General features: G+C 53.1%; 4 protein-coding genes across 14 annotated transcripts in view; 1 reads left to right on the top strand and 3 right to left on the bottom strand.

The window, feature by feature from the left end:
- Positions 1-41: 41 nt before the first annotated feature.
- SEPTIN12 (septin 12) lies at positions 42-8,744 on the bottom strand. 2 transcript variants are annotated; one of them, XM_040973965.1, is made up of 10 exons: positions 8,644-8,744; positions 7,841-8,023; positions 7,265-7,390; positions 7,114-7,195; positions 5,131-5,268; positions 4,883-5,000; positions 4,695-4,790; positions 1,118-1,214; positions 463-514; positions 42-382 (listed from the first exon to the last, which is right to left on the bottom strand). In XM_040973965.1, exons 2-10 carry the CDS (start codon positions 8,001-8,003, stop codon positions 181-183), a joined length of 1,074 nt encoding a protein of 357 aa, XP_040829899.1. In that variant the 5' UTR covers positions 8,004-8,023; positions 8,644-8,744; the 3' UTR covers positions 42-180. The 2 variants fall into 2 exon arrangements, with proteins under 2 accessions (XP_040829899.1, XP_040829900.1); XM_040973966.1 differs by lacking the exon at positions 5,131-5,268.
- Positions 8,745-11,169: 2,425 nt separating this feature from the next.
- On the top strand, positions 11,170-11,842 carry SMIM22 (small integral membrane protein 22). 3 transcript variants are annotated; one of them, XM_040973964.1, is made up of 4 exons: positions 11,170-11,434; positions 11,501-11,598; positions 11,658-11,663; positions 11,732-11,773. In XM_040973964.1, exons 1-4 carry the CDS (start codon positions 11,311-11,313, stop codon positions 11,771-11,773), a joined length of 270 nt encoding a protein of 89 aa, XP_040829898.1. In that variant the 5' UTR covers positions 11,170-11,310. The 3 variants fall into 3 exon arrangements, with proteins under 3 accessions (XP_040829898.1, XP_040829896.1, XP_040829897.1); XM_040973962.1 differs by lacking the exon at positions 11,658-11,663 and having other exon boundaries at positions 11,501-11,589; positions 11,732-11,842; XM_040973963.1 differs by lacking the exon at positions 11,658-11,663 and having other exon boundaries at positions 11,501-11,602; positions 11,730-11,773.
- Positions 11,843-12,174: 332 nt separating this feature from the next.
- ROGDI (rogdi atypical leucine zipper) lies at positions 12,175-16,822 on the bottom strand. Of its 2 annotated transcripts, none has more exons than XM_040973959.1 (11): positions 16,740-16,822; positions 16,598-16,669; positions 15,977-16,059; positions 15,832-15,886; positions 15,165-15,245; positions 14,438-14,533; positions 13,661-13,759; positions 13,313-13,426; positions 13,153-13,202; positions 12,936-13,062; positions 12,175-12,640 (listed from the first exon to the last, which is right to left on the bottom strand). In XM_040973959.1, the coding sequence occupies exons 1-11, from the start codon at positions 16,788-16,790 to the stop codon at positions 12,599-12,601; spliced, it is 870 nt and encodes a 289-aa protein (XP_040829893.1). In that variant the 5' UTR covers positions 16,791-16,822; the 3' UTR covers positions 12,175-12,598. The 2 variants fall into 2 exon arrangements, with proteins under 2 accessions (XP_040829893.1, XP_040829895.1); XM_040973961.1 differs by having other exon boundaries at positions 15,832-15,890; positions 15,987-16,059.
- A 519-nt stretch (positions 16,823-17,341) lies between these two features.
- GLYR1 (glyoxylate reductase 1 homolog) overlaps positions 17,342-27,129 on the bottom strand; it is a 28,201-nt gene continuing 18,413 nt past the window's right edge. For 3 of the 7 annotated variants that reach the window (XM_040973398.1, XM_040973401.1, XM_040973404.1), the window contains 6 exons: positions 25,871-25,981; positions 25,299-25,400; positions 24,463-24,625; positions 23,988-24,167; positions 23,535-23,659; positions 17,342-19,285 (listed from right to left, as the gene is read on the bottom strand). In XM_040973398.1, coding sequence (XP_040829332.1) covers positions 19,211-19,285; positions 23,535-23,659; positions 23,988-24,167; positions 24,463-24,625; positions 25,299-25,400; positions 25,871-25,981 — 756 coding nt within the window. In that variant the 3' untranslated portion in view covers positions 17,342-19,210. The remainder of the gene's footprint in view (positions 19,286-23,534; positions 23,660-23,987; positions 24,168-24,462; positions 24,626-25,298; positions 25,401-25,870; positions 25,982-27,129) is intronic. The other 4 variants (XM_040973400.1, XM_040973403.1, XM_040973405.1 and 1 more) reach the window with 2 other exon arrangements.

Genomic DNA, 27,129 nt, shown 5'->3' with positions numbered 1-27,129 from the left:
GGAGTAGGATGGCCATGAGACCCTGACTCTCACACTCTGACTTGAAAAGGAACCACACTTTTATTAGAGGGTAGCAGAGAAATCATCTACAAAGCACTTTTGTTTCAAGCCCAGTGTCTCATAAAAAGTAATATTTACTTTTGTTGGATGATCTGGCCTGCAGGTATGTGCTAGGGGAGCTCAGAATTCATCGTCTGAATTGTCCCGGGCTGTTCTGCAGACCTTTGAGGGCCCGGGACTGGACAGCTGGCCCACAGAGGCTGGGGCCAGGTTCACCCAGCCGGGCCCACGGGGCAGCAGGTGGCTCTCATTGAGTCTGATGACACGGTAATTTTCGTAGTGGACGTTGTGGGTGATGTCCTTCAGGTCTTGGAGGTGGGAGCTGGGGTGATGGTAAGTGGGTCAACTCTGGCCAGGGTCCACCGCTAGGGCTGCCCAGCCCTGGGCTCCCCACACCCTCACCGGATAAGCAGATCTCTCAGCAGAGGAAACTCGCAGTGCGCCATGTTCTCCACTGCAAGACATGGTGCTAAATGTGGCTCTGCTGGACCCAGCTGGGCGTCACGAGTGCTGTGTAACCCCTTTGGGTGCCACTGAGGTCCTGACACCTGCCTGGTACCTGCCTCCAGGGTTCTGTTTGATCTTATCTCTCCTTCATTAGTTCACTGATTCACTGGTCAGTTTGTTATAATGTCCCCAGGGCACAAGGAGTCCATTGGATATTGATTCTATCCTATTGCTAATAGGTCATCAGCCCTTGCTGTTTCTCCTGCCTCACTTTGTAGCCTCACCTTCACTTCTCCCCATCCCTCTATGGTTTCTTTCATTGTCCCCTCTCCTGCCAGCATCTCATTGGTCCTCTGTGGACAGGGCCCTTGTCACTATGGGCCTTAGCACAGCACACGGTAGGCCAGCAGGAAAGCCCCTAGGTGCTGTGCATCATGCAGTTGACTCTTCCCCTTTCATCCACCTGGAGAGGTTTATTCCCATTCTACTGTGAGGGAAGTGAGGCTTGAGAGCCAGGGGACTTGCCCGAGGCCTTGCAGCTAGGGAGAACCCTTCCCAGGTCGTCCGGATGCCGAGAATGCCCTGCACCCTCCCTGCGGCCCACACTGACCTTCAATGATGCCCCACTTGGTCTTCCTGCCCAGGACACACTTCCCGTTTACCAGATGTTCTCGGTCAGCGCCAACCACAGCAAAGGGGATTCGGTCCTGGGGAAGGAGGAGACATAGATGGGCCCTGCTGGTGAGGTAGGAAGAAAAGATAGAGGGGACCGGGGCACTGCAGTCTGGGGGCAGCAAATGCAAAGGAGTAAGGAGTTCCAGGAACCTTGTTGGCTGTGAAATGGGGACATGGTCCTGGTGGTGCTTGTCCAGGCATTATGCTCCTTGTCACAGAGGGTTATCAGGGTGATGCTGGGAGAGGGCCGTGAACCCAGAGCCCCCACCTTAGGGGTCACCACGAGGCTCAGAGGGGCCAGTTTGAGGCCTAGGGCATATGATGCTGGGTAAGAGAGATATAGTCTCAGCATTGATAGCAATGTGATCCCAGCATTCCTGACTCAGCTTCCTACTGCTGCAGGCTCTGGGAAGTCGTGATTGGGGCCCTAACCCCCAAAAGGGAGGCCCTGAGGGAGTCCTTAGCTTCTGTCTTTAGTCTGGCTGTTGCTGGTATTTGGGGAGTAGATCAATGGATGTGAGTTCTATTTCTCTCCATCTTCACCCCACTCAGAACCAACCAACCAGCAAGCAACTTAGTGAAGCAGTGGAGGCAGCCTGTGGCTCTTGGAGGAAACAGCCCACAGCCTCTTTCCATTGAAGTTTATCACCACACAGCTAAGCTCATGTGCTGTCACCCAAAGCTGCTTTGAACCACAACAGCACACCTGAGTGACTTCACTAGCGGATGTCGTGGTCATCCAGCCCTCTGCAAAAAAGTTTGCTAGCCAACACACGGTTTCCTCACACGGGCCGAGGTGGCAACCCGAGCTTGTAAACTACAAAAGGCCCATTTACATTTGCTTCCCTTCCTACCTCTCTTATTTTTTTCTTCTCTCTCTCAGAAAGTCTTTCTTTCTCTCACACACACCTAGTCCATCTGCAGGTTCGGTCCCCAAATGGCCAGACCTGGACCAGGCAAAAGCCAGGAGCCTGGAGCTCTGTCCAGGTCTTCCAAGTGGGTGCTGGAGGCCCAAATATGTCTCAGAATGGACATTTCTCCCAAAATCAGTTCCAGCAGTGGCTGTGCTGCCTCAGGACCAGCAGCAGGAGATGGAGGGGAGGGAAAGGAGGAAGGATGGAGAAACACTAGGTACTAGTGAATGACAGAGCCTGCATGAACAAACGTGTAGTTTGTACACTGCACGGTACGGGACTGAAATTCCATGTAGCCCCCTCTCTGCCTTTTTGTTCTTAAAGATTTATTTATTCTTATTTGTAAAGTCAGATATACAGAGAGGAGGAGATGGAGAGGAAGACATTCCATCTGATGGTTCACTCCCCAAGTGGCCTCAATGGCTGGGGATGAGCCAAGCCGAAGCCAGGAGCTAGGAGCTTCTTCTGAGTCTCCCACACAGATGCAGGGTCCCAAGGCTTTGGGCCATCCTTAACCACTTTCCCAGGTCACAGGAAGGGAGCTGGATGGGAAGCAGGTCGGCCTGGATTAGAACCGACGACCATATGGAATCCCGGCGCGCTCAAGGCAAGGACCTTAACCACTGCGCTGTCGCTCCAGGCCCAAAGATTTATGTATTTAAAAGTTACAGGGAGAAAGGAGACCACTACCTGCTGGTCCACTCCTCATGTGGTCCTACCAGCAGGACTCGCCAGGCCAAAGCTAGGAACCCAGAGCTCCATCTGGTCTCCCACGTGGGTGCAGGAGGCTGGCCATCTTCTCCTACGTTCCCAGGCACATTAGCAGGGAGCCAGATCAGAAGTGGAACATCCAGGATCCAAACTGGCACCTGGGCCCAGCGCAGTGGCCTTACAGTTAAAGTCCTCGCCTTGAACGCGCTGGGATCCCATATGGGTGCCGGTTCTAACTCCAGCAGCTCTACTTCCCATCCAGCTCCCTGTTTGTGGCCTGGGAAAGCAGTCGAGGACGTCCCAAAGCCGTGGAACCCTGTACCCATGTGGGAGACCTGGAGGAAGCTCCGGGCTCCTGGCTTCAGATCGGCGCAGCACCAGCTGTTGCAGTCACCTGGGGAGTGAATCATTGGACGGAAGATCTTCCTCTCCGTCTCTCTTCCTCTATGTATCTGACTTTGCAATAAAAATAAATAAATCTTAAAAAAAAAAAACTGACACCCATATGGGATTGCCAGCCATCACAGGTGATGGTGTAACCCTCTGCACCACGACGCCAGCCCCTCTTTACTTTCTAATTTATTAATTTTCATTTTATTTGTAAGATACAGAGATCTCCCCTCTGCTGGTTCACTTCCCAAACATCTGTGACAGCCAGGCCTGAACCTCCCGGGTGCTGCCTCCAAGAGTGACCATCAGCAGGAATCTGAACTCAGAAGCAGGTCGGAGACTTGAACCCACATGCTCTACTAGGGGACACGGGCAGGCCAAGTAGTACCTCCGTAACTTTCCCTAGTGCTCCTCATGCTGCAATTTTCCAATCCAAGCACAAGCACAGGGTCAGGCACCACAGTCCCTGGGTGAAGGGGACGCAGCTGTGGTGGCCTGCACACGGTGGATCCCCCATCTCTGCAGGGTCCAGATGGGCTGACCTTGACCACACCACACAGGCAACAGGAGGGGACTGAGAGCAGGAATTCAGTGGTTTCAGAGATGTGCTCTCTTCTTTCTCCCTGCCAATAGCTTCACTGGGGTCTAACACGCCAAAGAACACATTCCTAGTAGAAAGCACATACTCTGGTGGTTTTTAATACACTGACAAGGTTATGTGGCCACCAACGCACTTTAATTCTAGAATGTTCTCAGTAGCCCAGAAAGCAAGCCTGTACCTTTCAGTAGTCACTCCCCACTGCCTGCTCCTCGTAACCTCTCCTGTATGTCTTGTCTTGTTGTGGAAGTTACACAGATCTGGACTCCTCCCTGCACTTGCACCCTGGGAGGCAGATTAAGTACTTGGGCATCTGCCACCCATGTGGGAGAGCTGGATGGGGTTCTAGAACCTGGCCTCAGGCTGGTACATGCCTGGATGTCATGGACATTTGGGGAGTGAGCCAGCACAGAGAAGGAACATATTGCTCACTCACTTGTTCTCTTGTTCAGCCTTTCGAATAAATCAATAATGATTACTAATACAAGTAGCTTGTCATGGTGTGTGTAGAACATTGGCTATGAGCTAGTTTTGCATTTTGGACAAGTACTTTGGGGTACGCATGGACAAGCTGTTGGAATGTGTGTGTCCTGCATTAACTATTATTTAGCCAGCTATGGAACTGCCAGCTGGGTTCCAAAGTGCATGCCTCATTTTTTCACTCCTCCCTGCCTCCCATAGCTCAGCTACACTTGCTATGGTTCCCTGTGGTCTGTCCCCTCCTGGGGCTAGATTATTACTGATTGCCTGGAGGACTAGGGAACTTCACATTTCCCTAGTTGTAGAGATCAGCATTTAGGTGGAAAAGGTTTCATGGAGAGACTGTCCCCATCTGTGTGCCCTGTCCCCTGGTCTTTGCCCCCTCGTGCTCTGCCCTTTTCCCCTTTCCAGACCCTCACCCGGATCTTGCTGTTGAGGATCCTATCATTGATGTCCTCGTCAAAGCACTTCTGAGGGTACACGTCAATGCAGTGACTCTTCATGTTCTGTTGGATCTGGGCCAGCACACAGGAGGCCTCAAACCTCTCTGCTCACCCTGCTCCCTGCCACACTGGCACCAGCCCAGTACCCCAGGCACCCGGGTCACCCTGCTCCTGAAGGCCTCTCGCTCATCAATGGTCAGGCTGTCAGCCCGGGCGATCACAGGGACGACATTCACCGTCCGGCACAGCCGCTGCAGGAACTCCACGTCCAGGGGCCGCAGGCTGCCCAGGCAGGGTAGGGCCAAGGGTGGCAGCGCGCATGTATGCAAGAGGGCAGGTAGCCCCAGCCTGCCCCAGGACGCCTTGCCCTCCTTTTCTGCCCTGCCCCGTGTAGGCGGCCCAGTCACCTCACCAGTGCCCAGTGGGTGGCACGAAGTAAATGCAGCAGTGTACACGCGTGTCCGGGATGTGGCGCTGGCGGGTGATGAGCAGCTCCTCCTGCAGGTACCGCTCGTACTGCGTGTTGATGTAGCTCAGGATTGGGTCCCAGCTGGGGTGGTGGAGGAACCCTTCCCTTGCAATGGAGCCCTGTCCCGGCTCCCCGGGGGCAGCACCCAGTCTCTGCACCATCAGGGAGACACAGAGCATAATCCTGCCACTCCTGCGTGGAGGCCACAGCTTACTCATCTCTGAAAAGACTGTCTGGCACCCCTGCTCGCTCCTCTACACCTGCCCCACGGCATGCACCCCAGACCTCTTGTATACACCATGGCCTCTGCCTGGACTGCTCCTCCCCCACATCCACATCCACTCCTCTCATCCTCAGGAAGCTTTGTTCCAGCATCCCTTTCTCAGTAAGGTCCCCCCTCAACCTTTCTGGCTGTTCTGCGCCCTCCTCCCTGCTCTGTCCTCTTTCATCAGTTGCAGTGCCTCCAGCTGCCATGTATGATCCTGGTTCGCACATGCCCTTCCTGCTCTGCCCTCCTGTCCCAGTGTGTTACACTTTTGGAAGGCCACGCCTAGCCTCACCCAGCTGTGCTCAATGTCTGTTCCAGTCTACCCTGACAGTGTGGACTCCGTGGAGGTCAGGATGCTCACCTGTGCTACCTGAGCTCTGTCCAGGGCAGAACGGGGCACATGGTCAGAATGTATATGTCTGTGTACATTTTTACACAGTTGTGTGGCTGTGTCTGGATGTGTGTGTATGTGATTTTTGACTGTACGTCAGTGTATGTGTTTGTGTGCATACAAGTACAAGCATGCATGGGAGCTGTCACTGCATATGCCTGTAAGAATATGGTTGTTCCTGTATGTATATATATATATATGCAAATGTAACTGTCCATGCATATGTGTGCACAACTACGTGTGGGTATATGAGGGTGTGCATAAAAGTATGTATGTGTGTATATGTGACTGCATGAATACATGAATTGTATGTATATTAGCACGGGACAGTGTGTACTTGTATGTAGCTGTACCCATGTGTTTATAACCATGTTAGTGTGTATATGAGCCAATGTGTGTGACTGTCCATGCGTGTAACTATGTTTATATGTGGCCATGTCAAGTATGTTTATAATTGTGTTATTGTGTGCACACGTGGCTATGTGCATGTGTACAACTGTAGATGCATGCATGTGACCATGTCTGTGAATGAATAACTGTGTGTATAACTGTATGTGTAGACATGTGGCCGTGTCCACGTGTGTATAACTGTATGTGTAGACATGTGGCCGTGTCCACGTGTGTATAACTGTATGTGCACATATGTGTCTATGTATAACTATATGTGCCTGGTCTGTGCACAACTGTATGTGTAGGCATGTGTGAATATATGTATGACAGTATATGTATATGGCTGTGTCCATGTATGTATTCCTATATGTGTATGAATGTTAACTGTTCATGCATGTATAATCGCATGTATTACGCATGTGGCTGTGTCCATGTGTATAACGATAACTCTGTGTGTGTGTGATTATTTCTGTACCCAAGTGTGTGTACTTGAGTGTGTGTGTGTGTACACTTCTGTCATTGTTCTCAGAGCCTAAAGTAGCTCAGCAGGATGCTGTCATCACTCTCAAGGTATGGTGAAGGAGCCCTGGGTTTTGGGAGCTTCTGTGATTGGTTCCCATGGCTGGAGAGTGGTCTGACCTAGCTGTCCTGACAGGAGGCTGGGCTTCTGGCCAACCTTAACACCGAGGTCCTTACTGCATCCCAGGCAGCTAAATGAGACCTTTTCACTTTCAGCTCCCTCTACCCCTTACACAGGTGAGGAAACAGGTTCAGCCATGACACAGCCAGTTGCTTCAGGGCTACGGAGCTCCCTGGAGGTCACAAGGCAAGGATGGGGCTGGGATAGCCAGGCTCAGCTCCTGCCCCCAGGACCTACCACTTATCATTGTTGATCTGGTCCCCAAAGCCAGGCGTGTCAATCACTGTCAGCTTCAGCTTCACACCCTTCTCCTCGATGACTGTGGAGGGAGCACTGGGGTGAGGGCTTGGATCTGAGGGTGGGGGTTGGGGGTGGGGGGCACACTCACCGTGAGTCACTGAATGTAGCTGCAGTGTCTGGGGTGTAGTCACGCCTAAGCCCGGCAGGGAAGTTTTCCATATTTTGGACCTGAATAGCGTGTTCACCATGGTGGACTTGCCGAGCCCGCTTTGCCCTGGAGTGACAGAAAACAGCAATGATTGTGGGCATCTTCCACAGTGCCCCTCAAGCTCTTAAGACTTCCATCTCTTTCCAGGATGCCTTCACCCCTCCTCCAGAAAAATACCATGTTGGTTCTCCTCCCCTCCCCTGCTCTCCACAGGTCCTGGCCAGCACTGACACCCTGTGTCTGTGTCTGCTTGGAGCCCAGGGTTCCCTCTCTACAGGTTGGTCTGTTCCTGTTTCCTTCCTGCCTATGTTACAACTGCATGAAAAAACCACACTGCCGTTACTGAGCCCTCTGGCAAGTTGCTGCCACTGAGCTGAGCTCTATGGGGGATTTGAGTTCCTACTGACCCAGTAATTCCCACCTATTCAGTGATAATGCCCCTGTGAGGCGCAGGGAGGAGACTGACTGAAGCCACTCCAGGTGGGTGCCCTGCCCAGGACCCCAGCCCTCACTCACCCACCACCATTATGTTGAACTCAAACCCCATCTTCATGGCCTTGATCTTCAGCTGGTCCAGCACAGCCTCAATGCCCACCAGACCAAGCATTTCGCATGGTGGGGTCTTAGGGCTGGAGGGCCGGGAGGTGCAGGGGGAGGGGGATTGCTGCAGGGGGTCCATGAGCCAGGGTACAAGGATACCTGTCGTCACAGGAATGGGAGGAGAAGGCCCACGTTACTGGGGCTCACAGAGGGGGCCCAGCCTGGGTCCTCATGTCTGAACCTCCTTCCAGACTCTGCCTCCAGCCTTTCCCATACCTTCGGCCTCTCATCTGCCCTGAGTCCCTTTGGGCCAAGGCTGGGGTGGCGAATCCCCATCCCAAGGTGCTCTGGCTCCAGAGGTTAGTACTCCCCCAGCCCCACAGCTCACAGGAAGGGGGCTCCTTTCACAGATGTTGCCCACTGCAGAGCAGGGTTGGCCTGGCAAAGCCCGAGGGCAGTGATGTGCCTATGACTGGACAGGAGACTTGGACGGGCCACTGGGGTTGGGGTAAGGGCTCAAGTCCCAGTTGGGGACTCGTGTCTCAGAGGACACACAAGCACACAGTGCGGGCTGGCACTGGGGCACCACAGGGGAAGCTGCTGCTTGTGATGCTTGTGGGGGAGAGTAAGATACCACACGAGCGACCACGAGAGACACAAAGATGCAATCACAGGCTGCCAAGGGTAGGGACAGTGGCCCTTGAGGGAGAAGGGCAGGGAGCTAGTAGAAGCTGACCCTACAAGGGACAGAGACAGAGAGAAGCCATTTCAAGGGGCACCTGGTAGGTGTGGTTCCTGTGGAGTGCCCCAGTCCTGGCAGGCTTTGGTATGTGTGGCAAGGGGGAGTGGGGGAGGGTGACAGTTAACCGAAGAATCTGAGCTCCATTCTCCCCCCACTGGAAGCTTCCCACAGAGCAGGGAATCGTGAGGCAGTCTCCAGCCCTTTGCTCCTGCAGACCCTGCCAGCCTGGACCTGGTTATACCCCAACTCCACCAGAGTCAGGAGCCTGACCCCCAGAACAATTCCCTCCACCTAGACCAAGAGCTGGTCAGCAGCACAGCTGGCCTTCAACTTTTGAACCCTGACCACGTTGGATCCTGCTCACAGCTGCCAGCTAGTACCTGCCCTCCTCAGTGTCTCTCTCTGATGGGGTGTCTGATGCCAAGTCCCTATCAATTCTTTCTTTTTAAAAAAAGAATTATGTTGGGCTCAGTGTGATAGAGTAGCAGCTAAAGTCCTCGCCTTGAGCGCGCCGGGATCGCACGTGACACTGCCAGCAATGGCTGAACTTGCTGTGCCACAACACCCTTCTACCCCCATTTCCTTTAAGATATTTTCATTTTACTTCAAATGCAGATATGGAAGGAGAGAAATATCAAGATCTTTCGTTAGTTGGTTCATTTGCCAAATGGCCACAACAGCTAAGGCTGGCCCAGAGTGAAGCTAGGCATGTCTCCCACCTGGGTGGCAGGAACCTGAGTCCTTGAGCCACATGCCATCACCTGCTGTGTCCTAGCGTATACAATAGCAGGAAGCCTGAGTAGAAGCAGGCACCCCGGATGTGGGCATTGTAAGTGATCACTCATCTGCAGGCCAGAGCTCTAGCCCCCCAGTCTATTTCAACAGGCTGCAACTCCAGGCTCTCAGAGAAGCTGGCAAAAGGGCCCTTTGGAGAAGCAAAGGAGTCAGTTCCAGGGGAAGATTGTTTCCCGGAGGGCCCCGCTGGTTCTGTACAGAGATGACACTGGCTCCAGCTATCACACACGTGACATCTAATTGTGAAAACGGGAATGAGTGTCAGCAGGAACTGTGTCACACTAGTGAGGCCCACGGAGCCCACATGGCCTTGGGCTCAGGAATGCAGAACATGGGCAGAGCCGAGCATGACAGGCTCATGCTGAGCCCAGACATGTACAGAGAGCAAAGGACTGGAGGGACCTGCCCTGGAAGCACAGGGACGCAGTGCCCGGCCGGTCAGTGCATGTGTCATGTGAGCCTCCTTGGTGCTACAGAGGCTCCAATGTTGGTTTATCATTTGGCTGAATCCTCACTACCACCTGAGGAAGTAGACACTGTTAATACACCCATCCTAAGGATGAGGAAACAGGGAAAAGGAGTTGGAGGTACATATCTAAGCTCATACATTGGTGAGTCTTAGGTTCAAAAAATGCAAGGATTGGGGGCCAGCACAATGGTGCAATCAGTGAAGTTGAAACAATGGTGTCAACCAGTAAATACTGGTTCAAGTCCTGGCTGTTCCACTTCTCAATTAGCTCCCTGCTAAATGTACCTGGGAAGGCAATGGGTGATCACCCGAGTACTTGGGCAGACCTGGATGGAACTCCTGGCTTTAGCCTGGCCCAGCTCTGGTCATTGTGGTCATTTGAGGAGTAAATCAGCAGATGGAAGATCAATGTCTGTCTCTCCCTTTCTCCCTCTGTAATTGGAGCCCAGTTCAAGTCCTGGCTGCTCCAGTTCCCATCCAGCTCCCTGTTTGTGGCCTGGGAAAGCAGTAGAGGATGGCCCAAAGCCTTGGGGCCCTGAACACATGTGGGAGACCCAGAAAAGCTCCTGGCTTCGGATTGGCTCAGCTCCGGCTGTTGTCAAGGCCATTGAGGGAGTAAAGGAGCAGGTGGAAGGTCTTTCTTTCTATAAATCTGCCTGTCCCTGGCTAGACCAGAAGTACCTAGAAGGCAAGGAACTATATCCACAGTTTACAGCTCTGGCTATAACTAGGGTTGCAGGAAGGCAGGGGGTGGGAGGGGGAAGCTAGTCCATGGGTGTCCTGACAGAAAGGGCACCTGCTTACCCTGGTCTGTGGGAAGACATCAGTATTAGAGACCCCTGGCCACATGAGAAAGTTTGAGAGGTGGTAGCCACTAACTTTACAAGGGTTACTCTGAGAATAAAAACAGAATAAAGACTTTGAAGACTCCTCCTGTGGAGCCAGGTCCAGTCTGATCTGGCTATACTGGTTGCTCAGAAGTGCAGTACAAGACAAGCTCTTCCTCCTGTGTCTCTCATGCGTGAAGAGACAGTGGCTGGGTGCCCACCTGTTCCAGGCTATTGGGCTGCTGGACTGAGGAAAGCCACAAGGTACCTGGCAACTCCGCCCTGCACTGAGCTGCCCCAGGGCCTCTCTGGCTGGCTTTGAGAAGGCGGAACATACAGCTGCTGGGCCCTGGGAGATCTGGCAGCCCCAGGGAGGGTGGGGCATGCGTTGCCAAGGCCTCAGGTAAGGTGGATCCGGAAGCAGGAAGTACTGTACTCCCTAGGCCCCAGGACGCGCCTGGCTGGACAAGACATCCTGGAGTCTGGAGGCCAGAGAGACGGGCCTGGAGTAGAGGCACAGGCAGTAGGGAGACAGATTGGGCCCGAGACCTGCCCAGGGTTCTGAGGAGGCTCCCAGGTCTGGGGGAGCAGCACCCAGGACTCACCTGCCAAGATGAGTGTGTCTGTGGAGGAGATGGAGGCCACGGCCCAGGATGTGCTGGGCAGACTCCAGAGCCGCCAACTTTTCCAGTCCGGGTGGGACACTGCAGCCTTCATCGTCTTCCTCACTTTCATTGGTGAGTATGGCCTTGGGTTTGGGCCCTTCCTCTGGACGTCCACCCTGTACTCCCCATTTCCCCCAGGCACTGTGCTGCTGTTGATGCTGCTGGTCATTGTTCACTGCTGCTGCTGCTGCTGCTGCTGCAGTGCCTCCCCCAGGAGCCCCCGGAAGGTGAGCCCTGCTAGCTGCTGCCACAGCAGGCTGGTACTGCATGGTGGGTGGGGGTGGCAGAGGAACAGGGCAGGGTGTGGCCTAGGGAGGGCCTGGTGCTGGTGGAATCCAAACACGAACCCCACGGGTTCTTCTCTTGCAGGAGAGACCCAAGGGAGTGGACAACTTGGCCCTGGAACCTTAACACTGCTGAGTCCTGTCAGCCCTTTCCTGCCTGTCCCCCTAGGGACACTAACAATGCCTTGCCTGCTCAGAGCCTGAGTCTGGACTGTGTTCTAAGCCCTGCTGGGTGGGCAGCAGAGGGACGTACTGCGCCACTGAGATGATGCCTCCTACCCTGCCTCCCCAGGGAGTGGTGTCCTGCCCTTCCCCATCACCTACTTAACAACAGGGAAACTGGGCACCAACCTCAGGCTGAGCTCTCAAAGAGGGGGGTCTGTGCCCAGCCTTGTGTGGTACTGGGAGTGGGGTGGCTGGGTTCTGAGAAGAGATCCACCAGCTCCTAAAGCTGATAGTCACTGACTACGGGGGATCCCCCCTTGGACCCCACGCCAACAGCACAGACAGACCAGGGCTGCAGGTTGGGTCTTTTGATCTGTATTTCCTAGAGATCTCAGCGCAGCACAAAAGCAGCAGGGGGTACCACAGCTCACATGTGGGCACAGCTGCAGCCGGCTCAGTGGGTCCCACCCCTCCCCAGCCCTCACCCTGCAACCAGAGGCAGATTGGCAGCCAGGAGGGAGAGAAAGGAGTGTCCAGGGCCCAGCCCCATCCTGAGTCCAAAGGTTTCCGAGGTACTCAGCTGACTGGGCTTAAAGTATGGGCCACCTCATGATGGCCTTCCTGACAGTTCTCCCAGCATGATGGAAACCGAGGCCTTTCCTCTGTGTTGCACATCCACTGCTATCAATATGTGTCAGATGGGTAAAAAGGAGACAAATGGCCTTCAGGGTCCATCCCTGGCCAACACTCCTGAGGGTGGGGGTGGGGACAGGCTGCTGAGGTCCACTCAGAAGGGTCGGTAGCTCCAGTAGCTGGAGAAAACGGAGATCTGTGGAGGACAAAGCTCGGTCAGCAGGTGTTGGGGGCATGGCTAGAGGGTCCCAGGGTGCAGTCAGTGGGGGCAGGGGTGGAACTGTGGGTTGCACCATCTATGACCAGGTGAGATGGGAAGGTCACCCGAGGGCAGTGTGTGTGGCATGGGCACGGTTGCAACAGCACCACAACCCACTGTCTGATGCTGAGTGCGGGTACCAAGGACTTCAGGCTCTGGGGGGCACTCCTTGGGTATTACAAGAGGCCTTGGAATCTCCCACCCTGAAGGCAGGGGCTGGCAAATCCCCCACCTTGTCTTTGAGCTGTTGACAGAGCTGCAGGGAGACGGTGAAATACACGAGGGCGTCGTTGAGCCAGGGGATCACGCACTCCACCTTGTGCACATGGCTGACTTCCAGGCGCTGTGAGCCCCACTCACTGCCGGATGAGGGGCAGGCTCCTGAAGGGGTGCTTGGGGCTACGGGGGCATTTTGGGATGAGCCTCCCTCAACCCCCCTGCACACTTACAACATTGCTCCAGGGCTGTGGAGCACAGCACCTCCTGCTGGGCGGAAGTTCTAGGCACAAGAGTCCAAGACAGGATCAGGCCAAGGCCAAGGCCAAGTTGGGCGGTTGGGGAGAAGGGTTGCAGGTCTGTAGGTCAGGGTAGGGGACAGGCTGTGCTCACCTTGGTGGAATTGGGCTGCAGCACATGCAGCTGGTAGATGGTGAGGCAGAGCTTGTTGAGGTTGATGTAGACATTGACCAGCAGGTCAGAGGGCAGGGCAGGGGCAAACATCCGCTGTGGGAGGTAAGTGGGATGAGGCATCCCTCCCTCTATCCTGCCCCTACCCATGTTGGACAGTTATATCCTGGATTGAGGAGGACTGAACCTCTGTTTCCACTTCCAGAGAGCTGCTCCTTCCAAACAATGGGTTACCTAGATTTTGCTCTAGGTAGGTTCCCTATTTAGGATCCACTGACCCAGGGCAGGATCAACACATCTGTGGGGGGAGCGTGGAGCAGTTATACTGACCGTAAGGCCGCTGGCAGCAATCTCAGACAAGGTGAGGGTGGCTGGGGTGGTGAGGCGGTTACGGGCTCTGGTCAGCTGCAGCATCACGGCGTCCATGAGCTGGGGGAAGGATGGGCCACAGTCACTGCCCAGTGGCAGGGGGCAGAGCCCCAGCAGCCATGGACAAAGGTTAGGGTGGCCCCTGCCAGGTGGTCACAGCTCATAGCCCTGGGTTCCTTTACCAGCTGGGGGATCCTGATGACTGGGCTGCAGCAGCTCAACAGGGAATGCAAGCGCCCTGTAGGTGAGCTGAAGGGGTATGGGCTTTGCAGCTGGGCAAGCAGGCAGCTCAGAGGAGGCCCCAAGAAGGAAGTGGGCCACTGAGCAGAGGCACGTAGGCAGCCTTATCTGCATGGGTGAGAAGACTGAGGAGCCAAGCTGGGAGCAGAGGTTATACACTGGTAAGTGTGGGAGCCTTCTGGAACCTGTCCCTTCCCAGTGTCTTGGTCACAGCCCTGCTGGAGTCCAGTCAGCCGCTGCCATGGACTCCAGGAAATGCAGAGTCTGTTGGAGGCAGGGAGCTGACACTACGCTGGAGGCGAGGGGGCAGTCATGATTCTATAAGGGGTCTGTCTACTTGTATGAGCGGTGAGATACACAGGGAGGGGGTGTGAACCTCCCAAATCATATTGCACAGAGAGGTGAAGGTCAACTCCAGCTAAGCCTGAGGCTGTGGGCCTGGCATGCCCCCTGGGGCAGTGCTCTTCAGGGGCCAGCTGGCACCTTCAAGCACCTCACCTGGAGGACCTCAGCTCCCGTCTGGAACTGGTAGCTCTCTTCCCGGTTGGTGAGGAGGTAAATGGCTTGGCTTACGTGGTTCCTGGCATCCTGGATCTGAAAACACAGCCCACTCAGTGGTCACTGAGCCACACTCTGCTGGCTTTGGCTTTGGAGCTGCTTCTGCACAGGGCCTCTGCCGGGCCCCATGCACATGGGTTCCTCCCTACCCTGCCTGGCTGGGTGCAGTGTGGGGTGTGCAGGCCTGGCTCTGCCCCCAGAAGCTCACCTTCTAGAGGCGAGACAATTGAGAGTAAACATGCTGGGTAATCACACTCTGCACGACTGCCAGAAGGAAGCAAACAGGGTATGAGTGGGGAGGGGAGAGGACTGTACCCAGGGGAAGGGGCACAGACAAAGGCTTTGCCAGAGACCAGCCTGGAGATGGAGCAGATGGGGCAGGGAGAGTGGGCCCAGCTGATCTGAAGCTGTAGGCAGCATGGACTCATCTGATCCAGGAGCCAAGGGACACCCCCAGAGACTCTGTGTAGTTCTCAATGATCCCCTCCCGGGGTGTAGTGGAGGGGGATGGCTGGTCCCTACACAGATCACACCCTCCGAGGCTTACTGTGGCCTCCAGTCCCCACAGCCAGAGCATCTCCACTGTGGCTGACCTCAGGCAGACTCAGCACCTGGGCTTGCCTCTGCTTGCCTTGTTGCTGAAGCCTGGCTGGACTAGGTTGATTACCTGCTGCAGTTTCCACTGCTTGTCCTCTCGGAAGGCGAAGTGCAGCAACTGGCTGCTCCGGGTCATCTTGAGGCTCACATCCTGACAGGCCACAGCGGGTAAGCCCAGCCCATGGACCCTTCCCCACCCCACCCACTCACAGCTGCTTTTGGCCCTTCAGCTGGGATAGGAATGAAGGACTAGGGTGTGTGACAATTGCAGTGGCTCAGGCCCCAGCCAGCTGGCATGGCTAAGAGCCTTCCAACCAAGGCCTTGGCTGCGTGGTGTTGGAGATGGAGGCTAGGAAACAGGAAGTCAGGCCCCAGAGTGGCGAAAAACAAACTGAGAAAGGGTTAGGAGCGGAAAGGTCTGTGGCCTCTTCCATGATGACGGGAAAATGGTGATTGTCATGCAACAGGGATGGAACAGGGGCTCAGATGGTGGCTCATTTGATATCTGGGGGCAACCTTATGCCACACCAGTGTTCACACTCTACAGGGGCCCAGATGCCAGCCAGGCTGCATGCCAAGCAACTCTGGGCTCCCAGTTGTTGCAGCTCTCAATGGATTCACATAAACCCAATGGGGAGACCAAAGTCAGAGAGGCTCAGGTCCTGCTAAGGCACTCAGGTAGAGAGCAGCAGAGCTGGACTCAGCAAGTGGGGGACCGCTGAGGGACAGGGGCTTACCGCCTGGCTGAGAGCGTCCCCCTGCAGAGTCAGCACACCCTTCACCTGGTCTGTGCTGCAACAGGTGGGTTGTGGGGTGTCAGAGCAGAGCCCTCCTCCACAGCCCCTCAGGGTACCCCAGCAGCCCATCTCAGGCCAGCCTCACCCAGAGCTGCCCAAGATGAAGTTTTCCTGCTTGGCTGGCCCCTGAGCAGCGGAGCCAGGGAGAGTGAAACGCTGAGAGGCCTCCTGCAGGACAGACAGAAGGGAGCCATGTGAAAGCCACTCAAGTCCCATCCCGTGCTCCTCCCAGATGCCCCCAACCCCTGGGTCAGGCGGGAAGAGGGACAAGGCAAACCCGGGGTGCTTTCCCACCGTGCTGCTCCCTCCCTGTCCACATGCTCTGAGAGCCCCCTGCATGTCCACCAAAGAGCGCGGAGAGGTGGACCCGGATGACCACCCCATAGTTCTGGGCCCCACCAGGCACTATGCTAGACATTCCTGCTTCTGTACATCCACTGCAGAGCCTTGGGACCCGAGTCCCATCACCTTCCCCGTACAAATGAGGAAGAAAGCTGGCCCACAGGGGCTGAGCAACGGCGGCGACGGCCCGGCCATGTCCTTGTGCTCCCCGCTCCCTCCCCGGGCAAGACTCAGGCGGAGCGGCCCCTGCGGCGCGGCTGGGCCTTGCTGCCCTGACAGGACTCAGCCCCGGGGTGAAGGAAGCTAGGCGCGGCGAGCCGGCGAGGGGCAGAGCAGCCGGTCACAGGGGCGGAGGCGCGCTTACCTTGAGGATGTCCTGCAGCTGCCTCAGGACCGCATGCACCTCGTCGTGCAGCAGCCAGCGGAACTCCTCCTCCTGCCGGGACAGCGCGCGGTCACGGCCCGGCCCCACCGCCCGCAGCCCGCGCCCGACGCCTGCGACTCACCAGCACGGCCCGCTCGGCCGCCGTCGCTGTCATCGCGGCCGCTGTCGCCATCGCTGCCGGTTGCCTGCCCCTCAAGCAGGTCGCCCGCGGGTCGGGAGCCCCTGTGCGGCGACCGGCTCCGCCTCCTTCCCTGCCACGGATTGGCTGCGCGCCTGAAGTCCCGCCCCCCACAGGCAGCCTCCGTACCGGCGATTGGTCGGCGTCCCTGGACCCGCCCTGGCTCACGAGGCCTGCGAAAGCCCTGGAATGAGCCTGGCGGCTGCGCAGACCCACCCGCAGCGGCCGGCACCAGCCTCAAGCGCCGAACGTTCTGCGGAGACCTCAGGCGGGAGCGTCGGGAGCTGGCCCCGCCCCACGCCGCCCAGGACGGGAGCCGTGCTCCATTTGCGACCGCTGATTGGCCCGCGGAGCAGTCGGCTGGCGCTCGCCTTCCCCATTGGCCCGCTAGGTGGGGGCAGGCGGAGCCTGCTGTCCGCCGGACACTCCCCCGGCCGGGCTGTCCTGTCTCCATGGGCCCTGGCCTCTTCCTCCCCTCTGCCTGGACACCGGGATCACCGGCGGCCGGCGCCAGTCAAAGCAATCAACAGATTGATGCGCATAGCTGTGTTACCAAGAAATGTTTTATTTTTCTTGCAGTAGCTTTGTTAATTGCACAAAATCATGTTTTTGCCATTTAAACATTATCGCACAATCCTATTCTGAAAGACAAATGTTCATTAAAAACAAAGCAAAAATAAAAATTCACAACCTTAATTACCTAGATTTGTCGTTTAAAGGAGGCTTAAAGGAAAAAAAACGGGGGAGGGGCTCTCTTACAAGCTTTTTCACAAATGTCACATTTTCTCTTTAGAAGGGAAGGATTTCAAAACAAAGGTGAAATATCTTAAACAGAAATATTCTTAAAAAGGGACTTTACAGAATTGTCAACAATATTAAGACAACATTGACTAACCGGTTTCATTACAGCATGTCCCCCATTGCTACCCCTCAACATCCCCAGGACTCTACAAGGGAGCCCCAAATCCCAGTGGAATAAACAACTGCGTGAAACCCCCAAGGGCTTCTCCCCTGCCCTCCCTCAATGTCTTCTGAGACCCTCCAATACAGGTTTTTAATCGGTGAAAAATGGGCAAGGTTGTGAGGAGGCCTCACCCCACCATGACCAACTCATATATATATATATATATATATATATATATAGTTATATAGATTTCACTATAAATGCTGACCTTCTACAAATTGTGACTTTGGAAACCCCAACCCACACAGAAGGGAAAAAAACCAGACATCCTTTGGGTGATTTCTCCTTGTTCTTATCAGCACTTGAAGCCCCTTCTGGTCCCTGGTGCAAGGAGAAAGGCAGGGCCTCAGGCTGTCCCAGACCACCTCTGCGGTCAGTCAGTTCAGGTTAGGGCAGGCCCCGGGCCTGGGGAGCACCAAGGACCACGCAATGTGATGCTGGCTGGAGTGAAGACACTCGCATTCCTGAAGCAAAGCTGAGCCCAAGGCGGCTCACCACTGGTCAGGCTGGTCTGGGTCAGACAGAAACACTGTCTACCTGGGGGAAAGGGAGCAGAAGGCAGAGGGGCATGCGGGGGCCGTGCAGGGCAGAGTGGAGAAGGTGGGAGCAAGGAGGGGCCTGGAGCACAGTGCCTCTCTTCAGAGCCAGCTGACATGTCTGTGGCATAACGGAAACAGGAAGGAACTTCTGTCTCCTTCCATTCTTCCCAAGGGTTGGAATGCAGATCCACACACTAATAGCCTGGTGAGGAGCAGGCTCCCGGCAGGGAAGCAAGGCTCTTGGCCAGCTCAGGGCTGCACGGCCAGGCACGCTGAGCAGCAGTGAAGGGTGTGGGCTTCCGATCCCTGTCTCGGCAGGACTTGGCCAGTCTTCAGACGTTTTGAGTTCACAAAGGTGTCGATGGCAAGTTGGGTTGTACGCTGCTGTCTGACAAGAAATTCTTGCTCGTTTGCTCACCTGAGGCTGGTGGTCCTGTGGGATCCTTTGTTTGGGGTCTGTTTGGGCTCACCTGGGCCCAGAGCCTCTCCCTGCAGGGGATCCAGCAGGTGTGTGGACACCACAGCCTCTTCCTACTGCAGAGAGCTGTGGAAGGCTTCCATGGTTGCTGCTGATTCGAGGTCCTTGGCTGGAAGGGTTCGGAGGTCAAGTTTAGAGGAAGAAATGAAGCCAGGCAGCAGTTTCTGGGCAGTTTCTATCCAGGGGTGAGAGACTGTGCGTCTGGGTCCAGCACCCAGCTCAAGAGCTTTGCTATAAGCTAATCCTGCTGATGTCTTTCCCTCCCCAGGGCCTCAGGGAGGGGTTCTGTGTGCTGTGCTGATGGCAAATTTCAAAGTCTATAAAAGAAATACAGACAGATGGACTGGTCCAGACTGAAGTCCCAGGACCTCGACCCCATGTGAGGAAGAGGGGTCAGAGGAAAGAGTAGAGGGGCAGGGTGGCTGTTGATGGTTTAGTGGATGTAGGCTCGATACACGGCAGACATGTCATTATCAGACTGGTCCAGTGCCTTCGCTCTTTTGTACACCTGCAAGTAAAACCAAAGTAGAGATGAGCCTCTAGTGAGGCAAGTAGGTTTCGGGACTGTGATTGTGGCTGTTGGTATGCATCCTGAATGGGTCTTGCAACAGTTTCCTAAGCCCTCAGTGGTGTTTGGTCTGCAGCAAGCAACAACAGTGACCTCTACAGAGGTGTGTGAAGACTGCTGAGTCTTGGCAGTAACTGCTAATAAAGCCCCTTCCTACAGATGACCCTCCCAAGATGTCCTGAGTCTTCTGTGTGTCCTTGGCCTGGCCATACTCTGCATGAGATGTGCTCCTCTCACAATGCTGGCTGTTTCTCTAGGAGCACCCACTGGATGAGGCAGCTGTACCCCCACTACACCCTGATGATATCTTTTTTGCATTTAAAAAATTTTTATGATTTTTATTGGAAAAGTTAGATATACAGAGAGGATAGACAGAAAGATCTTTCATGTGATGATTCATTCCCCAAGCGGCCACAACAACCAGAGCTGTGCTGATCCAAAGCCAGGAGCCAGGAGCCTCCTATGGGTATCCCACATGGGTGCAGAGTTCCAGGGCCTTGGGCTGTCCTTGACTGCTTTCCCAGGCCACAAGCAGGGAGCTGCATGGGAAGTGGGGCTGCCGGGACTAGAACCAGTGTCCATATGAGATCCTGGTGCTTGCAAGGTGAGGATTTTCACCGCTAGGTTACTGCGCTGGACCTTACTGCATTTTTTTAAAAAAGGTAGATTTTATAGGGAAAAAAGGAGAGAAGGAGAGCGGGAGAGAGGCAAAGAGAGAAATTCTTCTGGCTGTTGGTTCACTCCCCAAATGGCTACAACAACAGAACTAAACTGATTCAAAGCTGGGATCCAGGAACTTCTTTTCGATGTAGAGTTTCAAGAACCTGAACCATCCTCTACTGCTTTCTCAGCCATAAGCAGATAGCTGGAATGGATGTCAGCACCAGAGGGCAGAGGATTAGTCTGCTGCACCATTCTACCAGGTTCCCCTTTACTGTATTCTTAAAATGCTCTAAACTTGTTTTGTTCAAGTGCTTTTGCTGCTATATTGTATCTCCTTCCATTGCAAAGTTAAGTGTTTAAGGAAAGAAAGGAGCTAACTGTATTGCAAAGCATCCCCAGGGTGTAGAGGAGTATGCTTGGCAACTAAAGGTGCCTTGAGACACAAGGTAAATATGAAAGACTTGACGAGAATTACAAAGGGGCTGTCTCAGCCACTAGCAGTGCTGAGGATCCCATATGGAAGCAGTTCAAGTCCATGCCATCCAACTTCCTGCTAATGTTTTAGAAAACAGAGGAAGAAGATACAAGTATCAGGCCCCTGCAGCCTCATGGGAGGCCTGGAAGCAGCTCCTGGCTCTGGACTGGCCCAGCTTTTGCCATTGCAACCATTTGGACAGTATACCAATAAATGAAACATCTCTCTTGCTGTTGACGCTGTCCTTCAAATACCTTTATTTTTTTAAAGAGAAGTTTATTTTAGTGCAAAAAAACTCAAAATTTTTGTTTTTCTTAAAAAAAAAAAATTTGGGCCCGGCACGGTGGCGCAAGTGGTTAAAGGTCCTCGCCTTGCACGCCCGGGATCCCATATGGGCGCCGGTTCTAATCCCGGCAGCCCCGCTTCCCTTCCAGCTCCCTGCCCGTGGCCCGGGAAAGCAGTCGAGGATGGCCCAAAGCTTTGGGAACCTGCACCCGCGTGGGAGACCCGGAAGAGGCTCCTGGCTTCGGATCGGCATAGTATCGGCCCGTTGCGCTCACTTGGGGAGTGAATCATCGGACGGAAGATCTTCCTCTCTCTCTCTCCTCTCTGTATATCTGCCTTTCCAATAAAAAAAATAATAAAAATAAATCTAAAAAAAAAAAAAAAATTTATTTTTATTTGAAAGGTAGATTTATAGGGAGAAGGAGAAACAGAGATCTTCCATCTGCTGGTTCACTCCCCAAATGGCTGCAATGGCTGCAGCTCAGACAATCTGAAACCAGGAGCTTGCAGCTTCTTTTGGGTCCTCCACATGGGAACAGGGGTCCAAGGACTTGGACCACCTTCTGCTGCTTTCCCAGGTGCATTAGCAGGGAGCTGGATTGAAAGTGGAGCAGCTGAGACTTGAACTGGAACCCAGACGAGATGCCAGCGCCACAGGATAAGGCTTACCCATCTATACCATGGGGCCAGCCCCAGCTATAACCGCCTCAAGCCAAAGTCACACCACTGTCTGACGGGATTAAGACAGAAGCAGAAGTGTGCACAGGATATCTGCGCTCCACAGTATGAGCTCTCCCTTGAGGGTTTTCAGCATGGCAAATCTGCACCAGGGGACACTTACTATCATCTGGAGACAATGTCAAGTAGCAGAGTGACAGTGGCATCTCTGAGTGGAGGGGAAGGACGCTGCCAAACTCAAGCAAAACTCAGGACAAACTCTCCCATTCAATGCCAGGAGTGCCAAGGGTGAGAACTCTTGCTTAAAGGAGGCATAAAACAGATCTCTGTAGCTGTGTTTTCCATGAAATAATGCAAGATGAATTGAATTAGGTTGCGAAGGTAAGAACATATATCATAATTGCCAGAAGAAACACTAAAGTAGTAACGCAAGGAAGCTCTAGGGTGCCTGGGTTCACTTTGCAGTTCCACTCTAGAATGCCACTTCTTGCTGATGCTCATCCAGAAAGGCAGCAGGAAACGGCTCAGGTACTTGGTTTTCTGTCACCCCAGCAAGACCTGGGTTGACCGCCTGGCTTTCAGTTTCAGCCTGGCCCGGCATTTAAACATAAAACTAGCAAAGGCCAAGTTCTCTGGCTGCCTCTCACTGTCCGTCTGTCTCTAATACATAAAAATAAATATATTTTAAAAGTCCAATAAATAAAAATGGAATTATAAAAAAATGTCAACTATATGAAGAAAAGCAAAAAAGGAAGAACTGTGAAAGTTAATACCCAGATCTCAGCTGATAAGGCAGAAACTCCAAGTGCAAGCATCTATCAATAGCCACTGAACATTAACTGACTAGGCCAATCATACCTGCCTGACCTCCCAACTCCCAGGAATGTGCAGCCTAAATTCACATAAGGCTAAGGCCTGAAAGCACCAGGTTCTACTGAGAAATTAACCATAAGCTGCTTCCAAGCCAACAAATCCTGCAGTCAGGGCAGAAGCAACATGTAAACCACTTCAAAGAGATGCTTTCCCAGCCCAAGTTACAAGGGGAACTCTTTAGAAGTCCCTGCAATTGAATGGCTCTTTTATACAAATACACACTGTAAAATACAGAGAACCATTCACTGCTCAGGGAAGTCACAAGTGCAACGAATGTGGGCCAGGGCCCAATGTGGTGGTCTAGCAGCTAACTAAAGTCCTCCGCTTCAATGTGCAAGGATCCCATATGGGCACCGGTTCTAATCCCAGCAGCTCCACTTCCCATCCAGCTCCCTGCTTGTGTCCTGGGAAAGCAGTAGGGATGGCCCAAAGCCTTGGGATTCTGCATCTGTGTGGGAGACTCGGAAGAGCTCCAGGCTCCTGGCTTCAGATCAGTGCAGCACCGGCCATTGCGGTCACTTGGGGAATGAACCAATGGCTAGAGGATCTTCCTCCCTGTCTGTCCTCTCTATATATCTGACTTTGCAACAAAAATGAAATAAATCTTGGGCCCGGCGCGGTGGCACAAGTGGTTAAGGTCCTCACCTTGCACGGCCCGGGATCCCATATGGGCGCCGGTTCTAATCCCGGCAGCCTCGCTTCCCTTCCAGCTCCCTGCCTGTGGCCCGGGAAAGCAGTCGAGGACAGCCCAAAGCTTTGGGACCCTGCACCCGCGCGGGAGACCTGGAAGAGGCTCCTGGCTTCGGATTGGCATAGCATCGGCCGTTGCGCTCACTTGGGGAGTGAGTCATCGGACGGAAGATCTTCCTCTCTGTCTCTCCTCTCTGTATATCCGCCTTTCCAATAATAAAAATAAAAAAAAAAATAAAAAAAAATAAAAAAAAAAAAGAAATAAATCTTAAAAACAAAACAAAATAAAAAAATAAAAATGAATGAGGGCCTTGAAATAGCACTGCAGTTTTGAGACAACCCAGGAAGCACTCAAATGTTCCTAGAGACAAGGAAAGAAGAGAAGACACAAAGTCCAGGAAGAAAAGCAAAAAAGGAAGAACTGTGAAAGTTCTTCCTTCCAAACTGTGAAAGTTTGGCCTGTGGTGCCAGCATCCCCCATGGGCACTGGTTCGGAGGCCTGAGCCACACCCTCTGCCCAGTTACCTCATTGGCTGCAGCTGCCATAGGAGTTGGATGGTTGACGGCATCACCCAGTGCAATGGCTAAGCGAAGATCCTTCTGAATGTATTTCAGGTAGAAATCAGGTTTAAAGTTTCCTTGTAGGATATCTGAAGAGGAAAAAATATCAATGATCAGAAGGAATGCAGATATCCTAAATAAAAGTTCTTGTAGCACCTCAGAGTTCAACACCCAACATTTGTTTAGCATAGACCTTCTGTTTTCTCCCGAACTCTAATATCCAAGAAAAGAGAGCTACCAGCCCACATCCCCAAATCCATCCAGCATGGCTCTGAACCTCTGCCGCCCAGGGACACAGACTGCTTGGAAAGATGTCCATCTTTCAGAGCCAGTGAACGCTGAACTGACAGCTATCCAACCCAGCGCCCCCAGCTCTCCTCAAAAATAAGATGCAAGCAGATGTCAAAGGCAACTTACTTTGACACTTCTGGTCCAGGAAGATGCTGGCCAACTGTCCCTGATTAAGGATATCTAAGAGCGTCTGTTGTGACTGTCCGGTCACCTGGGCCAGGGTCAGTCCCTCAGCGATGGTGGCCATGAAGCTCCCTTGGACCATGTTCACAATCAGCATCATCTTGGCTGCGTTACCAACTTCACCTGGACAGTGCAAAGAGTCATGGTCACATATGAATAAGTCTCCAGTTTGGGCCTCTTCTGCCCACCCTCATCCCTGCTCAGACCCACCTCTGCACCAAGGGGAGCCCCATTCACCTGCCCCCGACAGAACTGGCTCTTCCTCCTTCCAGGCACTGACTGTGCAAGCCAAAGGAAACCTTCCCTGGGGGTGCCCGGCAGAGAGGCCGTGCAAGATGGACGCTGTCAGCAGTGTGGGGAGATGTGGCCCCCCAGCCTCCAGGCCTGACGTGGCCCAACGGGTGGGCAGGCACGTTACCTAAAAAGAAGGAGGTCTTCCCCATCGCCTGGAAGCAGCTGCTGCAGTCCTCGTACAAGCCCCTGTCTCCGGCAGCTAAGATCACCAACATCCCATCATTAGACAGCTGCTGATTCCCTGAGACTGGGGCTTCCAGAAAGCGGCCCCCCCTGGACACAATCACCTGGAAGGGAAAGTCACAGCTTCTGGAGGCCTTGCAACTCCAAGAGAGTCGGAGCATGGTTTCTCATCACACCTCCCCCAATTAAAGAGGCACAAACCACCCAGGCTGAGGTCTCAAAGCTAACTCCTGCATTCAGGATAAACATGGTGAAGAACCAGGTCATGAGCCACATGACAGTAACGAGACAACAGCTAGAGTCTCACACAGGTTCTCACTTATCCTCAATTTCTTAAAAGACTAAAGCCAAATACAACCATACAACCGTAGTTCAAACACAGCTCCCCTTGGACACTGCCCAACCCTGACATCCTCCACATTAAGAACATACCTGGGTCAAAAGTCATTGCTCCCTGACACTTGGGGAGATGGAACACTTCAATCTAGTGTCAATCGCAGGCAGCTTAATAAGCCAGACAGGACAAGTTCACAGCCTGGACTTCTTCTCATTGTAAAGGTGGCAGCCATAGGATCTGACAGCCCTGCCCCATCAGAGTGCAAACATGCTGCAGCTTTGAGAGTGGAGAGTAAAGCATGCCAGGCCAACCCCAGGACTCTGCTCTCTCTGGCTTTGGATTGAGTCACCCAACTGCATACAGTGATGCGCACTTAGCCTTGGTGGTCTTGTGCTCCAACTAAAAACATGCTGGAGAGCCAGGCTGGACAAGGCTGCTACCTGGGCCAACTCGGTGACAGTGTCAGCGTCCACTGTTGACATGTCCACGTAGCACTTTCCCGGGCGAATCCCTTGCAGTACACCACTGGGGCCCAGCACCAGCTGTGGGGATACAAGGGAGAAGCAATAGCCCAGGCTCCCCACTAGGTACTCCAGAAACCCCAGATTCTTGAAATAAAAATCCTGTTGCTTTGTGGCTCATTTCCAGATTAGGAGTTAACAATTAAGGCTAAAAAGGAAAGAGCCATTAAATACATAAGGGACAGAAAAGCATTTCCAATATGCTTTTGTTGCTCTAACTGTCCCCACCCTTAAAATGACAAAACCTTAGTATCTCTGGGGATTCTTTGGATGTATGTAAATTAAACACATGACACACAGGGACCAAATTCACACACAGCACCGAAGCTTCCAACTTGACATGAAACCTGTTCAGGGATCATTTTACTGCTGACTTTCTACTGATTTTCACTTTCTGTTTTGACATCAAGGAAGTCCATATTAAAACATCCTTAGACTGGGGAATCCATCCCCTTACCCAGAGGGGGAAGACATTCCCTGGGGATCCTTACATCCTTGGCTGCCTTAGGATCCGACACACAGGCGAAAGTGATGTCACAAGTTGAAACAACTTCAGCGGGGGTTCTTCCTAGGCGGGCCCCCTCCTGGATGAACAAATCACACTGCAAAAGTCATAGATCCTCATGTGAGCTCAGGTTGTGCACAAGCCTATTAGCCAGGCCAGAGACTGCAGGTCAGTCCACTGGCCAGCCTCCTTATGGCACCAGAGTTAGAGGGAAGCCCACATGATGTTTTGTGTCAGTGCATCCCTGGAGCCCAGAACAATGCACTACTTCGCAGGAAGCATCAAATAGGTGTATCCTGAAGGTCTGAGTGGCACCGCTCTGCAGGCGCTCTGGGCCTTGAGCCGCCAGGGCTGTGCACAAACGGGGAGTGGGCTGGCAGCACTGGTTCTTTTCTGACATTACTATCAGCTTACGATTTCTGCAGAGTATAAAAACACTTTTCCAAAAACCAAAATCATTAGAACCCTATAAAAAATCATTAATATTTTGGCATATTTCTTTTTTTTGTAAGTATTTTAAAAAGTAACTGGAAAACTCTGAGCCTGCTATTTTGTACAGTTTCATATTTAAAAAATTTGTGTTTTATACAACTCACGTGTCCATTATAGTCTGCTTTCTTTTTATAAATGACACTTTATATTATTAGAAATACTATAGATGACACTAGCAAACATCTTTATGAAAAAAAAATTGCATTTCTGTCTCAATAAGCAGGTTCCGAAGCTCCATTTGTGACCCAGCTCCCTGCTAATGTGCCTAGGGAAGCAGCAATGGTACAAGTGCTTCAGACCTGGGTGGAGTTCCTGGCTTCTGCTTTTGGGATGTCCAAGTTCTAGCTATTACAGCTATTTAAGGAGTGAACCAGTGGTTGGATGATCTCTTTCTTTTCTTTTTTTTTTAATAAATATATTTTTTAAAAGATTTATTTATTTTTATTGGAAAGTCAGATATACAGAGAGGAGAGACAGAGAGGAAGATTTTCCATCATATGGTTCACTCCCCAAGTAGCCACAAAGGCTGGAGCTGTGCCAATCTGAAGCCAGGAGCCTGGAGCTTCTTCCGGGTCTCCCACGTGGGGAAGCAGGCCATTAGAACTGGTACCCATATGGGATCCGGGGCGTGTTAGGCGAGGACCTTAACCACTACGCTATCACGCTGGGCCTGATCTCTTTCTTTTCAAATAAAGAAATCAATATTTAAAAAACATAAGAACTTCTGAACTGTCCAATATGGCACATAATCCA

Source organism: Ochotona curzoniae, unplaced genomic scaffold (genome assembly GCF_017591425.1).
Source record: "Ochotona curzoniae isolate NIBS_2020 unplaced genomic scaffold, NIBS_Ocur_1.0 contig_2321, whole genome shotgun sequence".
Lineage (NCBI taxonomy): Eukaryota > Metazoa > Chordata > Mammalia > Lagomorpha > Ochotonidae > Ochotona > Ochotona curzoniae.
The sequence above is the reverse complement of the archived record's forward strand: the minus strand, read 5'-3'. Positions and strand labels throughout refer to the sequence as shown.

Excerpts from the sequence above, each read along its gene's own strand:
- SEPTIN12 (XM_040973965.1), bottom strand. The coding sequence starts at position 8,003 with ATGGACCCCCTGCAGCAATCCCCCTCCCCCTGCACCTCCCGGCCCTCC. Across the intron at positions 5,001-5,130 it reads GTGCCACCCACTGGGCACTG|CCTGCGGCCCCTGGACGTGG; the intron begins GTGAGGTGACTG and ends CTGCCTGGGCAG. Across the intron at positions 515-1,117 it reads CAAGTGGGGCATCATTGAAG|TGGAGAACATGGCGCACTGC; the intron begins GTCAGTGTGGGC and ends CATGTCTTGCAG.
- SMIM22 (XM_040973964.1), top strand. The coding sequence starts at position 11,311 with ATGAGTGTGTCTGTGGAGGAGATGGAGGCCACGGCCCAGGATGTGCTG. Across the intron at positions 11,435-11,500 it reads CGTCTTCCTCACTTTCATTG|GCACTGTGCTGCTGTTGATG; the intron begins GTGAGTATGGCC and ends CATTTCCCCCAG.
- ROGDI (XM_040973959.1), bottom strand. The coding sequence starts at position 16,790 with ATGGCGACAGCGGCCGCGATGACAGCGACGGCGGCCGAGCGGGCCGTG. Across the intron at positions 16,670-16,739 it reads CGGCCGAGCGGGCCGTGCTG|GAGGAGGAGTTCCGCTGGCT; the intron begins GTGAGTCGCAGG and ends CTGTCCCGGCAG. Across the intron at positions 13,760-14,437 it reads CGGGAGCTGAGGTCCTCCAG|CTCATGGACGCCGTGATGCT; the intron begins GTGAGGTGCTTG and ends TCCTTCCCCCAG.